At 41.6% G+C, this 12,029-nt stretch overlaps 1 protein-coding gene and 1 long non-coding RNA gene across 2 annotated transcripts in view; one reads left to right on the top strand and one right to left on the bottom strand.

Annotated features, from left to right (window-relative positions):
* The window catches only part of LRRN1 (leucine rich repeat neuronal 1), a 40,977-nt gene extending 36,912 nt beyond the window's left edge, over positions 1 to 4,065 (top strand). The window contains exon 2 of the mRNA XM_061618559.1: positions 998 to 4,065. Within this exon, the coding sequence (XP_061474543.1) occupies positions 1,188 to 3,338 (2,151 nt within the window). The 5' untranslated portion in view covers positions 998 to 1,187 and the 3' untranslated portion in view covers positions 3,339 to 4,065. The remainder of the gene's footprint in view (positions 1 to 997) is intronic.
* LOC133380724 (uncharacterized) overlaps positions 1 to 12,029 on the bottom strand; it is a 50,338-nt gene that overhangs the window by 11,821 nt on the left and 26,488 nt on the right. The gene's annotated exons all lie outside the window — the stretch shown is intronic.

Here is a 12,029-nt window from a genome sequence, read left to right as displayed (position 1 = left end):
TCATGGTTGGAAATGGACAACTACTGACTAATACAGTAGAGGGGAATCTGCGGCCCTCCAGATGTAATTGGATGTAGCAAGGCCGGCACCAAGCATGACTGGACCCTTGGGCACTAGCCTGCCCCAGGCCCCTGGCTCTGTAGCCCAACCCCCCCATACATGTGGGAGAAGCCCCTCCACTATCTTGGCTGATGGCAGGCATGTATGTGCAGTGCACACTTCATTCACAGAGATGGGAGAGGTAGATGGGGCATGTGTGCAGGCTTATTGGAGCCGGCACTGACTGTATTGGGGGGGTGCCTGGGAGCTCCTCTCTATGATCTGCAGCAGGGTCAGGAGCTGACGCTGCCATGGATCGTGGAATGGGAGGGGTTTCCCTGTATCCTAAGGAGGAGCCTTTCAGCGACCCCTCTGGGTCGCAGGGACCCTCAGCCAAGACCCTACCTGGCCTCCCTCTGGTGTCGGCCCTGGGATGTAGCTTCCATCACTCTTTATTGGCCATGCTGGCTTGGGCTAATAGGTGTTAAAGGAGAAAGACAGCTGGAGTACCACAGGTTCATTTATCACCTAGTAACTGCATAGAAGTTTGCAGTTGTTGACTCTTACCTTTGTGGAGATGCATCAGATATATAGCGTCTGGCCACTTGGCAAGCACAACATTGCCATATAACTGGAGACTACTAAAGATTGTCATCCTGTGTGGTTAGAGGTCATCCAGCTTACATGAGTTGGCAAAGTCAAGAGGGATGGGGGGGCAGTGAAGTATAATTGTTGATGAAATATTTCACTACATTGAACTCTGATCCAAAGTTTATGTGAACAAACCACTGAATATTTTATAGGCAATTTTGAGCATTTGTAATAGGCATCTTTAGAAATTCCTTTATTGAATTAATATTGGCTGCATATAGAAAGTCTAGTATAAGGATCCAGAAGCTAAAACACTTTAAGTTAGAAAATATATGAAACAGTTTCATATCTTTTTCTTCTTTTTCAGATGTATCCCTATATATTGGTGAAAATATCTTCTGTAGAGTGAAAGGACTAGGATCCGTGAGAAGAGATATTGGATCATTATCTTGCCACAAAAAATTAATAGCATCTTCTATCCTTTGGATACCTGAGCATTTGATCTACTAGTACTTACTTGCAAGTAGTGAACCAGCAGAATCTACTAGGAAACCATTATGGCTGGGATTAGTTTTACGTTAAGCATTTGCCATTTGGTTCTGGGATTACTCCTAAATCCATTTAGTGCATCTTCCATACTGAATAATGAATGCCCACAATTGTGTGTCTGTGAGATAAGGCCATGGTTTACACCTCAATCAACCTATAGGGAAGCCACAACAGTTGATTGCAATGATCTTCGTTTAACAAAAATCCCCAGTAACCTTTCCAGTGTTACTCAAGTTCTTCTCTTGCAAAGCAACAACATTGCCAAAACCACAGATGAGCTCCAACAGCTTTTCAATTTAACAGAGTTGGATTTTTCACAAAATAATTTTACTAGTATAAAAGATGTGGGGCTGTCAAATCTTACCCAGCTCACTACTTTACATCTAGAGGAGAATCAGATCACAGAGATGACAGATTACTGCTTACAGGATTTGTGCAATCTTCAGGAACTTTATATAAACCATAACCAAATCAGTACCATCTCTGCAAATGCATTCTCAGGCCTGAAGAATCTTTTAAGACTTCATCTTAATTCCAACAAATTAAAAGTTATTGACAGTCGTTGGTTTGATTCTACACCCAACTTGGAAATTCTGATGATTGGAGAAAATCCTGTGATTGGCATATTAGATATGAATTTTAAGCCACTCTCAAATTTAAGAAGTCTGGTTCTGGCTGGTATGTATCTGACTGACATTCCTGGAAATGCTCTAGTAGGCTTGGATAGTCTTGAAAGTCTCTCATTTTATGACAACAGATTAGTTAAAGTTCCTCAACTTGCGCTTGAGAAAGTTCCAAATTTAAAATTTTTGGATCTTAACAAAAATCTAGTCCACAAAATCCAAGAAGGAGACTTCAAAAACATGCTTCGGTTGAAAGAACTTGGAATCAACAATATGGGAGAGCTGGTCTCTGTTGACAGGTATGCACTAGACAATCTTCCTGAACTTACCAAGCTTGAAGCAACAAACAACCCAAAGTTATCTTACATACATCGTTTAGCTTTTCGGAATGTTCCTGCTCTGGAAAGCCTGATGCTTAACAATAATGCCTTGAATGCAGTCTACCAAAAAACAGTGGAATCCCTACCAAACTTGCGTGAAATCAGCATTCACAGTAATCCCCTCAGGTGCGACTGTGTCATCCATTGGATAAACTCAAACAAAACTAATATCCGTTTCATGGAGCCCTTATCAATGTTCTGTGCTATGCCACCAGAATACAGAGGACAGCAAGTAAAGGAGGTGCTAATACAGGATTCTAGTGAGCAATGTCTTCCAATGATTTCTCATGACACATTTCCAAATCATTTGAATTTGGACATTGGCATGACTGTCTTCTTGGATTGTCGGGCTATGGCAGAGCCAGAACCTGAGATTTATTGGGTAACTCCTCTTGGGAATAAAATAACTGCTGAAACTCTTTCGGACAAGTACAAGCTTAGCAGTGAAGGGACTCTGGAAATATCAAATATTCAGACTGAGGATTCAGGAAGGTACACATGTGTAGCCCAGAACATAGAAGGTGCAGATACAAGAGTAGCTACAATAAGAGTGAATGGAACATTGCTAGATGGCACCCAAGTGCTGAAAATAAATGTCAAGCAAACAGAATCTCATTCAGTCCTGGTGTCTTGGAAGGTTAACTCTAACGTTATGACATCCAATTTAAAGTGGTCATCTGCTACAATGAAGATTGACAACCCTCACATTACATATACTGCTAGAGTTCCAGTTGATGTGCATGAATACAACCTCACACACTTGCAGCCTTCCACAGAGTATGAAGTCTGTCTCACTGTATCTAACATCCATCAGCAAACTCAGAAATCCTGTGTTAATGTTACTACAAAAAATGCAGCATTTGCCCTTGACATTACTGACCAAGAAACAAGTACTGCTCTGGCTGCAGTCATGGGATCAATGTTTGCTGTTATTAGTCTTGCCTCTGTTTCTGTCTATGTTGCTAAAAGGTTTAAGAGGAAAAACTATCACCATTCACTGAAAAAGTATATGCAAAAGACCTCCTCTATCCCTCTGAATGAGCTCTATCCTCCACTTATTAACCTCTGGGAAAGTGACAGTGAAAAGGACAAGGAGGGTTCTGCAGAAACCAAGCCAACTCAAGTGGACACATCCAGAAGCTATTATATGTGGTAACTCAGATGATATTTTGCTTCTGGTAGTAAGGAGCACAAAGACTTTTTTGCTTTATTCTGCAAAAGTGACAACTTTGAAGACTTTTGTATTTTCTGACTTTGCTAGTTTTGTGGCAGAGTGGTGAGGACAGGTGGATATTTCAAAATGTTTTTAGTATAGCGTATCGCAATTGTTTTGACACACACAATGGCAGCTTCACCTAGCTTTCGATTTTTTTTAGTTGTGCTTAATTTAACAATGCTGTTCTAACTATGAAAAAAACGAAAGGCTGGGATTGCCCTTTGACTTACAAGTCGCATGACCCCTTTCTTCTGAAGCCATCAACAGAAAGTACAGTGTCCTGCAAAATCTTAATCGACCAACTTGAAAATACATTAAACCAGCTTTGTCATAATCTGGTCAAAGGACTCTTTAACTTGAGATAAGATGACAGGATTTTGAACAATGTTAGTTGGCTGTACTGTAATGTTGTATCAACTGATTTGAATGTTTTTTGACTATGATCAACTGATTTTATTTCTTTTTTATAGTTGAAGAGACTTAGGTAAAGCTAACAAAGCAATTAAGTATGTACACTTTTTTCAATGTAACAAAACTAAATGTTAATTGCTCTTTTATTATATTTAGTAGAAACTTTTAAAGAAAACTTAATTTTTTCTGTGTAATCCACCAACACCTGGCATAGAATGAAGACAGAAGTATAATAAATTATAGTTTTTGTTCTGTTTATTTTTAGAACAGTTGCAATAATGTATCTTTTAAGTTGCATCACCGGCTTTAATGGGTGATCATGTTTTGACATAAAATATATCCAATCTTATATAAAATTGTGGGTCTCTGGGTCAAATTAGATTTCATTATTTCCTAAAAAAAATTACCTATTTTATCAAATACGAGTTTTAGTCACCATTGGTTTACATATTAAAAAACCCAAACCAACAAAATAGGAATTGATATCTCATCGGAAAGTTGTGTGCTGAAGAAAAAGCTTCGCCTGTATGCCAGATGCACAACTGTTTGATGCATTACATTCACAGCAAAAACCATGTTTTTCTTTTTATAGCATATGAACTACATTCTACCTGGAACGAATGAAATCTTTCATTAAGAGAAGGAAGTCATCTCATCCCAAGTTGCTTAATGCTGCAGGCCTAAGCACACAAATGAGGGTGTAAGCTCCATAGAGCTCAGTTGGACTTACTTTTGAGTAAACAGGCTTGTGGTTGCTCTGTATGACAATGCAATACCTGTACATCTAGAGGTGAACCAAAATGAATATTTTTCCTCAGTGTTACCCTGTAGCAAAACAATGTAATCTTGTTTTTAAATTTAAATGTACCCATATCAATGTGCATTAAGGTAAGGTAACTTTTTATTAGAAGCTGGTATGCTACTCTTACATAAAGAGTAGCTTCTGATGTGGGCACAAAAACAAGAAACATTGAGGTGATGCAAGATGCTAAGACCTCCAGCAGCTAATACTGAAAGCTTCTCCCTTTTTCTGTACATTCTAGTTACATGAAAACATGATTTGAAGGCAGAAAACCATGAAGAATTTGGTCTTTGAACCTGTTAGCCAGCTTGTCTAAGAGGGCAAGTGCAATTCCATTTACAATAAGAGGCAATTAGTTCAATGTGGTAGTCTAGAGTGTTGCTGGTGGAAGTGTTCTTTTCCTGGATTGTTTCTTAATACACTGTAATCAAGGTCTGTTTGTGATACTTTAACTGCTCCTTGACACTTTTCCCTTGAGAGTGAAACAGCCTTAACAGGAGCCATGAATTAAAAACCAAAACATGTAATTCTTACCTATCCCCCCATTATTAATCAGTACTCTGCATAACGCTTTTGTGCAAGACCACCCCTGCCAATATCCTCTTACCTTTCTAAACATCAAACTTGGTGATGCTTGGAAGGAAGGCTTATAATTAACTCTACTGTTACAAGGCTCAATCTACTTGGAAGGTAGACACAACACTTGCAGTTGAAAGGAGGGAGAGTACCATATTGTGGCCACAAACTCGAGTTTCTATTGTAGCAGTTAGTGAAGCCAGTCTTAATTTGAGTGTGTAATAAGACCTGGTCCAGTCCTATCTGGTCCAGAACAATAGTCTTCAATTTTTTCAGACCTGGACCCCACCTTTAACCTAAATATGCATTAATTGTTGTCATATATTTTGTATGGAAGTAGTACTGCTATTGTTACCTATCTTGGATCAGACTGTGACCTTATAGTGAGTCCTGAGCCATTTGTTGAAGACAAGGTCTAGAACATGTGACCTGATAATTAAAAACAGAGTGTCTTTGAACATAGGTAGAATAATTTGTCTTGTTTCCAGAGACTTTGGGGGGAAAACTGAGCACATCTCTGAATCTGGCCTGATTTCATCTTCTAGTTTGGCAGCTCTAGGTTACCATGAGGCACAAAGAGGTTCTAATTAATGACTGACATATTTTGTTTTAATTGTTTCCATTCTAATCCTTCAACTACTTCCTTTTTTTTTGGCAAGGGCTTTCCGTTGGAGCCCATGGCCACTGAAGATTCTGTTAGTGTGCGTCAGATCAAGTGCAAGCAACTGAGCAAGTAGAATTTTAATTTTAACCTTCACCATAATCTACCCTGCTACCTTTCCCCCCACTATTATGAGTAAATGAACACTATCTCCCTTAGCATCACTCTGGTTTTTCTTGCACAATATTGACACACTGGAAAAAATGAGGTCCAGTGCAATTTTGTCCACTTAACGTGAAGCCCAATTAAAAGCCTAGCTTTTCTTCCTGTCTGTAAAACCAATGAACTTTGACATAGAATTATTGAAAGTAGCAGTTTAGTGCTGAACAGAAAAGCAGCTGTAGAAGTAAATGTTGACTTTTGAGGCTGACTGATGCAGTACAATCACTATATGGAGGGGGTGTATAACAGGTGTGGGGAGCCTTTTCCAGCCTGAGGGCTGCATTTCCTTCTGGGCAGCCTTCTAGGGACCACATACCAGTGGTGAACAGGCCCAAAGGCAAATGTGGGTGGAGCAACTAATGTACATTTTATCTTTGTACAATAGGCTAGTTTATACACATACTTACACATTGCTCTCCATCCAGGTGAGCAAGAGGCATTATCAGAGTTCAAGGACCCATTCCAGCCAGGCAAAAACACTTGGGGATGCAAAGCAGGACCAGTGAATGGTGTCCCAAGGGCCAGCTGGGGCTGCATTTGGCCCCTGAGACAGAAGTCCCCCCATCCTTTGTGTACAAGTTCAAGATAAGCCACTTTCTGTCACTGCCTAAATATTTCTGCCTTCCTCTTGCTTCCCTACCCAATAAACAAAGCTAGTCTTGCAAATAATACCATTAATCATATGTTAATGAGTCTTTCCATACCCATATGATACACAATCAAAGCCATGTTCAGATTACCTATTCTTGTGTACTGATCAGATGGTGATTTGAATGGGATCAAATGGGATCAAAACCTCCATGGATTCAGCCTTCACATACAAACAATAGTGCTGTTGGAGACCCTCCCCTTTGCACTATTCAGATTGTGCTGAGAGAGCCAGTTTAACTTGTACCCCTGTAGTCTCTATTTACACCTTTCTCTGAACATAAAGTGATTGGGAGGAGACATCGCAGGCACAATCCTGATTCCGTACCCATTGATATGAAAGGTCTAGAGCAGGGATGGGAAAATGTTTTAATCCTGAGGACCACATTTCCCTGTGGGCAGTGTGATATTCCTATATTAATGTATATATGGTAAGTGTTAGTTGTTTAGAAGATACATGGTAAGTGGAGTGAAAGAGGGGGAGTGAATGGGCAGTAGAATGCGAGATGATTGGCTGAGTGTTTAAAATGGCTGAATGTATAAAAGGAAGAGTGAGAGTGGAATCTGGGGGGGGAGAAGAGAAAGAGTGGATTGCTTGGTGGGGTTTGAGAGAGTTGTTTACCAGGAGGGAGGTGGAGTTCGGATTAGTATTGAGTAAAACCATATGCTTATGTGCCTTAAGAAGAAATCTTGTTAATCTTGTTAGCTTTGTTATCTGTAATAAATACTTAATTTGGTTTACCAAAGGCCTGATCCTTGGCTGGGGTTTCACAGACCAGAAGGGAGGGTAAGGTAATGACCAAGGCTGAAGGGGAACTGTAACAAATGGTGGCAGCGGTGAAGAGAATAACAATACCAGTATTCAGAGTCTCTGGGAATACTAGTATTGGGACGTTACTGGTGGTTGCCTAGCAGGGGGATCTGTTGAGATCTGTGCTAGAGCGGATAGGTAAACCATAAGAGAGTGCGGTCCGGACTGGTGGAGTCCCTGGTGGTGCCTAGAGACAGGCAGTAACCACGAGCAGGTAGGAACCTGACAGGGAGAGCCAGGGAAGGACGCATCACACATGGTGTCAGTAGCGGTGGGATACGAACAACAGAGAATCCATATACAGTGGTGTGGCAAACAGAAATAACAAAACAAGATTTCTTGTGAGAGTGACTGGCAAAGAGTGTGTGGCAAAGAGTGAGTGAACTCAAACACCATGGCTGAATACATAAAAATGAAAAGAGAGGAGCTGGTGGAGAAGTGCATAACATTCAATTTACCTCATGAGGGTAAAGGGGTAGATGAATTGAGGGTAGCACTTATAGGATTTGCAACTGCCCAGCAAAAACGACCTGTCAGAGAAGAGACCCCAGAAGGATATTTAAGCAATCCCGCTTATATAGAGTACTTGAGAGAGAAGTTAAGATGGGAGGCTGAGGAAAAAGACAAGCAGAGGGAGTTGGAAGCTGAGAGATTGAGGATGGAAGCTGAGAAGTTGAAGATGGAAACTGAGAGAATGAGAATGGGGTTTGAGGAGAGGGAGAAGCAACGAGCAGTGGATGCCGAATTACAGGTAGAAAAGTTAAAATTTGAAAGAGAGAAGTTTCATTCTGATGAAACAAGAAAGGACAGAGATGGAGCAAAAATAAAAATTACTCCAAAGGACTTTGCTGTCTATGAGCCTGGTCAAGATCCTCAAATTTACCTCAGCACCTTTGAAAGAGCAGCTCAGTTGTGGGGGCTACCTGAAGATAAATACATGCAGTATTTATCAAACCTGATTAAAGGGAATTGGCTGAGGTATACCAATATTTCCCCTCAGACAGGCCCGTCACCTATGCTGAATTCAAAGAAGCAGTGTTTAAAAGATTCAGACTGGGGCCTGATTATTTTAGAAAGCTTTTCAGAAATTGCCAGATACAGACAGGGAGGTCTTTTGTGGAACTGGGAGCAAAGTTGATGGATATATTTGGAAAGTGGATGAGTAGTGCCAAAGCTCAGTCAGTGGAAGAGGTGAAAAGCTTCATGATACTGGATCAATTATACCATCAGTTACCACCAGAAATAAGGCTCCTGGTCAAAGACCGTTCCCCTACATCTGTGCAGGAGGCCGCAGAGATGGCGGATCACTTCGCCTCCAATAGAACTGGCTGGGTGGGGAAAACATCAAGAGAGTTTAAACCCAGACCATATAGTGCTGGCAGAAGGGATGTGGTACCACAGCGAGTGAGTCCTCCATTAAAATCTGAAGGGCACAGGACACCCCAGAGTGGATCTGTGTACCCTAAAAGTGAGGAGAAATTATGCTACAAATGTGGTAGACCGGGGCACCTACGTTTTCAATGTGAGGTTGCCAACCCCATTAGTAATCCTGCTCAGACAAGGGCAGTGAAAACAGAGCCCAAGGCTTTAGAAACAGCGAAAAAGGTTCAGTTCTGCCAGATAAACTGGACAGAAGTAACAGACCTTGATTCAAGTCTGAGAGAGGAAGTGAGTGTACAAGGGGCAAATTATTGGGCATTGCTTGATACTGGTGCCGCTCAGACATTACTGAGGCCAGATTTAATAAAATCTGAGGTAATATTACCTCAGGAAACTGTGACTATCCAAGGAGTGAGGGGTCAACCAGAAAGTTTGCCTGTGGCCCTGGTGGATATGACTTGGAGAGGCCGAGAGGGCCAATATAAAGTAGACATTAATGCCCAGCAACAAGAACCAGTAATACTGGGAAGAGATGTAATGGGCGCCCAAGGAAAGATCTATGTAGTGACCAGACAGCAAATTGGCAGAGAAAAAGAAGCCATATTAAGGTGGGTTGAAACAAACAGGGTGGAATCTGTTAACCAGCCTCAGGTCACCATAGCAACCACTAGCAGGCCTGCTGAAGGAGACAAAATGTATCAAGTGGTCTCTGGGGAAGAAGCAGATCAATTCAGGGAAGAGCTGCAAAAAGATATAAGTTTGAAGCAGATAAAGGAACAAGCCCTGACCCAACAGATTCCTTTCACTGACAAACTGAGGAATCAAGTTGTGTGTGAGAATGGGATTTTATATAGACTGTGGATGCCTGCTGAGAGAAAGGATGAATGTGAACCAGTGAAGCAATTGATAGTACCTAGCAAATACAGAACCAGATTGCTAGAGGTAGCCCACGATGTCCCATGTGCAGGACATCTGGGAATAAAAAAGACCAAGAGGAGATTGGCTGCACATTATTATTGGCCAAATATCTCCAAGGATGTAAAACAACATTGTCTATCTTGTGGAATATGCCAAAAGGTGGGAAAAAGTGGAGTAAAGACTAAGGCACCCTTAAAGCCCCTTCCTATAATTGGACAACCCTTTTATAGAGTGGGGATAGATTTGGTGGGCCCTTTTTCCAAACCCACAAGGCATGGCAAGAAATATCTAGTGGTGGTGGTGGATTTTGCCACCAGGTACCCAGACGCAGAAGCACTGAGATCTGTAGAAGCCCCTGTAGTGGCAGAGGCTTTATTAAAAATCTTTATGAGGCAGGGTTTCCCTCATGAAGTGCTGACAGATCAAGGCAGTGTATTCATGGGAGAAGTGATGCAATGTATGTGGAAATGTTGTGGTCTAAAACATCTAAAGACCACTACTTACCATCCCGCCACTAATGGGCTAACTGAGAGATTCAATGGAGTTTTGAAGGGCATGATAAGAAGCTATGTTCAAGATCACCCACAAGACTGGGATGAACGTTTGGGATGCTTCTTATTTGCATACAGAGAAGTCCCTCAGGAGTCAACAGGCTTCTCACCCTTTGAACTAATGTTTACTAGAAAAGTGAGGGGACCTTTGGAACTGCTAAAAAATTCATGGGAAGGAACTCTGGGAGAGTACAAAACTTCTGTAGTAGATTTTGTATTGGAATTCCGCAATAAATTAACATCAATGATGGAAGTAGTGAAAGAGAATTTGAGTCATGCACAGGAGAAGCAAAGTTACTGGTATGACAGAACAGCCAGAGAACGTGTGTATGATGTGGGAGATATGGTTATGGCGTTCATACCCAGGAAACATGACAAATTACAGGCTAACTGGGAAGGACCATATACCATCAGAGAAAGGCTTGACACAGTGACATATGTAATCACCACAGACCAATTAAACAAAAACAAAGTGGTTCATGTAAATATGTTAAAGCCTTACCACACCAGGGATGCACAGGTGTTGCAAGTTACCTTATTCCCTGAGGGAAGTGGGCCTGAACTTCCAGATTTGGTACAGGAAAGCAAAGACAAAGGAGGGGTAGATCAAGTGGAATGGTCAGAGGAGGTGAAGGAGGAAGTAAAAGAGGAGATTCTGAGAGTTTTGAAAACCTATAGGAATCTCTTTAGCAACAAACCTGGCCGAACCAGTATAGTTATACATTCCATTGATACTGGAGATCATGCCCCAATCAGATCTGTTCCGTACCGTGTGAATGGGAAAGTTTTGAATGAGATCAAAAAGGAGGTGGAAGATATGCTGGAATTAGGAGTGATGAGGGAATCCATCAGTCCCTGGGCCTCAAGTATTGTCCTGGTTCCGAAAAAAGATGGAACGACCAGGTTTTGCATTGATTATCGGCTAATCAATAAAATTACTGTCCCAGATGCGTATCCTATGCCTAGGGTAGACGCAATGTTAGAGTTATTGGGGGCAGCAACCATTATCTCTACACTAGATGTCTGTAAAGGATTTTGGCAAATGGAACTAGATGAGCAATCCAGAGCCAAAACTGCCTTCAGTACACCAGATGGGTTATATGAGTTTGTGACCTTACCCATGGGACTAAGGAACTCACCAAGTTCATTTCAGAAGCTAATCAATACTGTGTTGCAAGGCATGTCAGATTTTGCAGTGGCCTATATCGATGACGTGGCCATTTTTAGCAAGTCGGTGCCTGAGCATGTCCAACACCTGACAACAGTATTGGAGGCCTTAAGAAAAGCAGGCCTCACAATAAAAGCTAAGAAATGCCAGTTTGGACTAAAGGAAGTAATCTATTTAGGACATAAGGTGGGGAGTGGGAAAATTACCCCCTTATGGAGCAAGGTGGAGGCAATACAAGCGTGGCCGATCCCCTTAACCAAAAAACAAGTAAGGGCATTTCTGGGTGTGGCTGGATTTTATAGGAAGTTTGTGAGAAATTTTGGGGAAATAGCAACCCCCTTGCATGAATTAACAAAGAAGAAGTGTTCTGAGCGTGTGGTATGGACGGATGAATGTCAGAAGGCTTTTGATCTACTGAAGCAAGCCTTGTGCCAAGGACCCATATTAATAGCACCAGACTATGAGAAACTGTTCATCGTGGCTACAGATGCGACGGACCTAGCGCTGGGAGTCGTCTTGCTACAGGAGAGAGAAGGCACCAGA

This window comes from Rhineura floridana, chromosome 3 (genome assembly GCF_030035675.1).
Source record: "Rhineura floridana isolate rRhiFlo1 chromosome 3, rRhiFlo1.hap2, whole genome shotgun sequence".
NCBI classification, from domain to species: Eukaryota; Metazoa; Chordata; class Lepidosauria; order Squamata; family Rhineuridae; genus Rhineura; species Rhineura floridana.
Note: the sequence above shows the minus strand (reverse complement) of the source record. Positions and strands in the feature narration are given on the sequence as shown.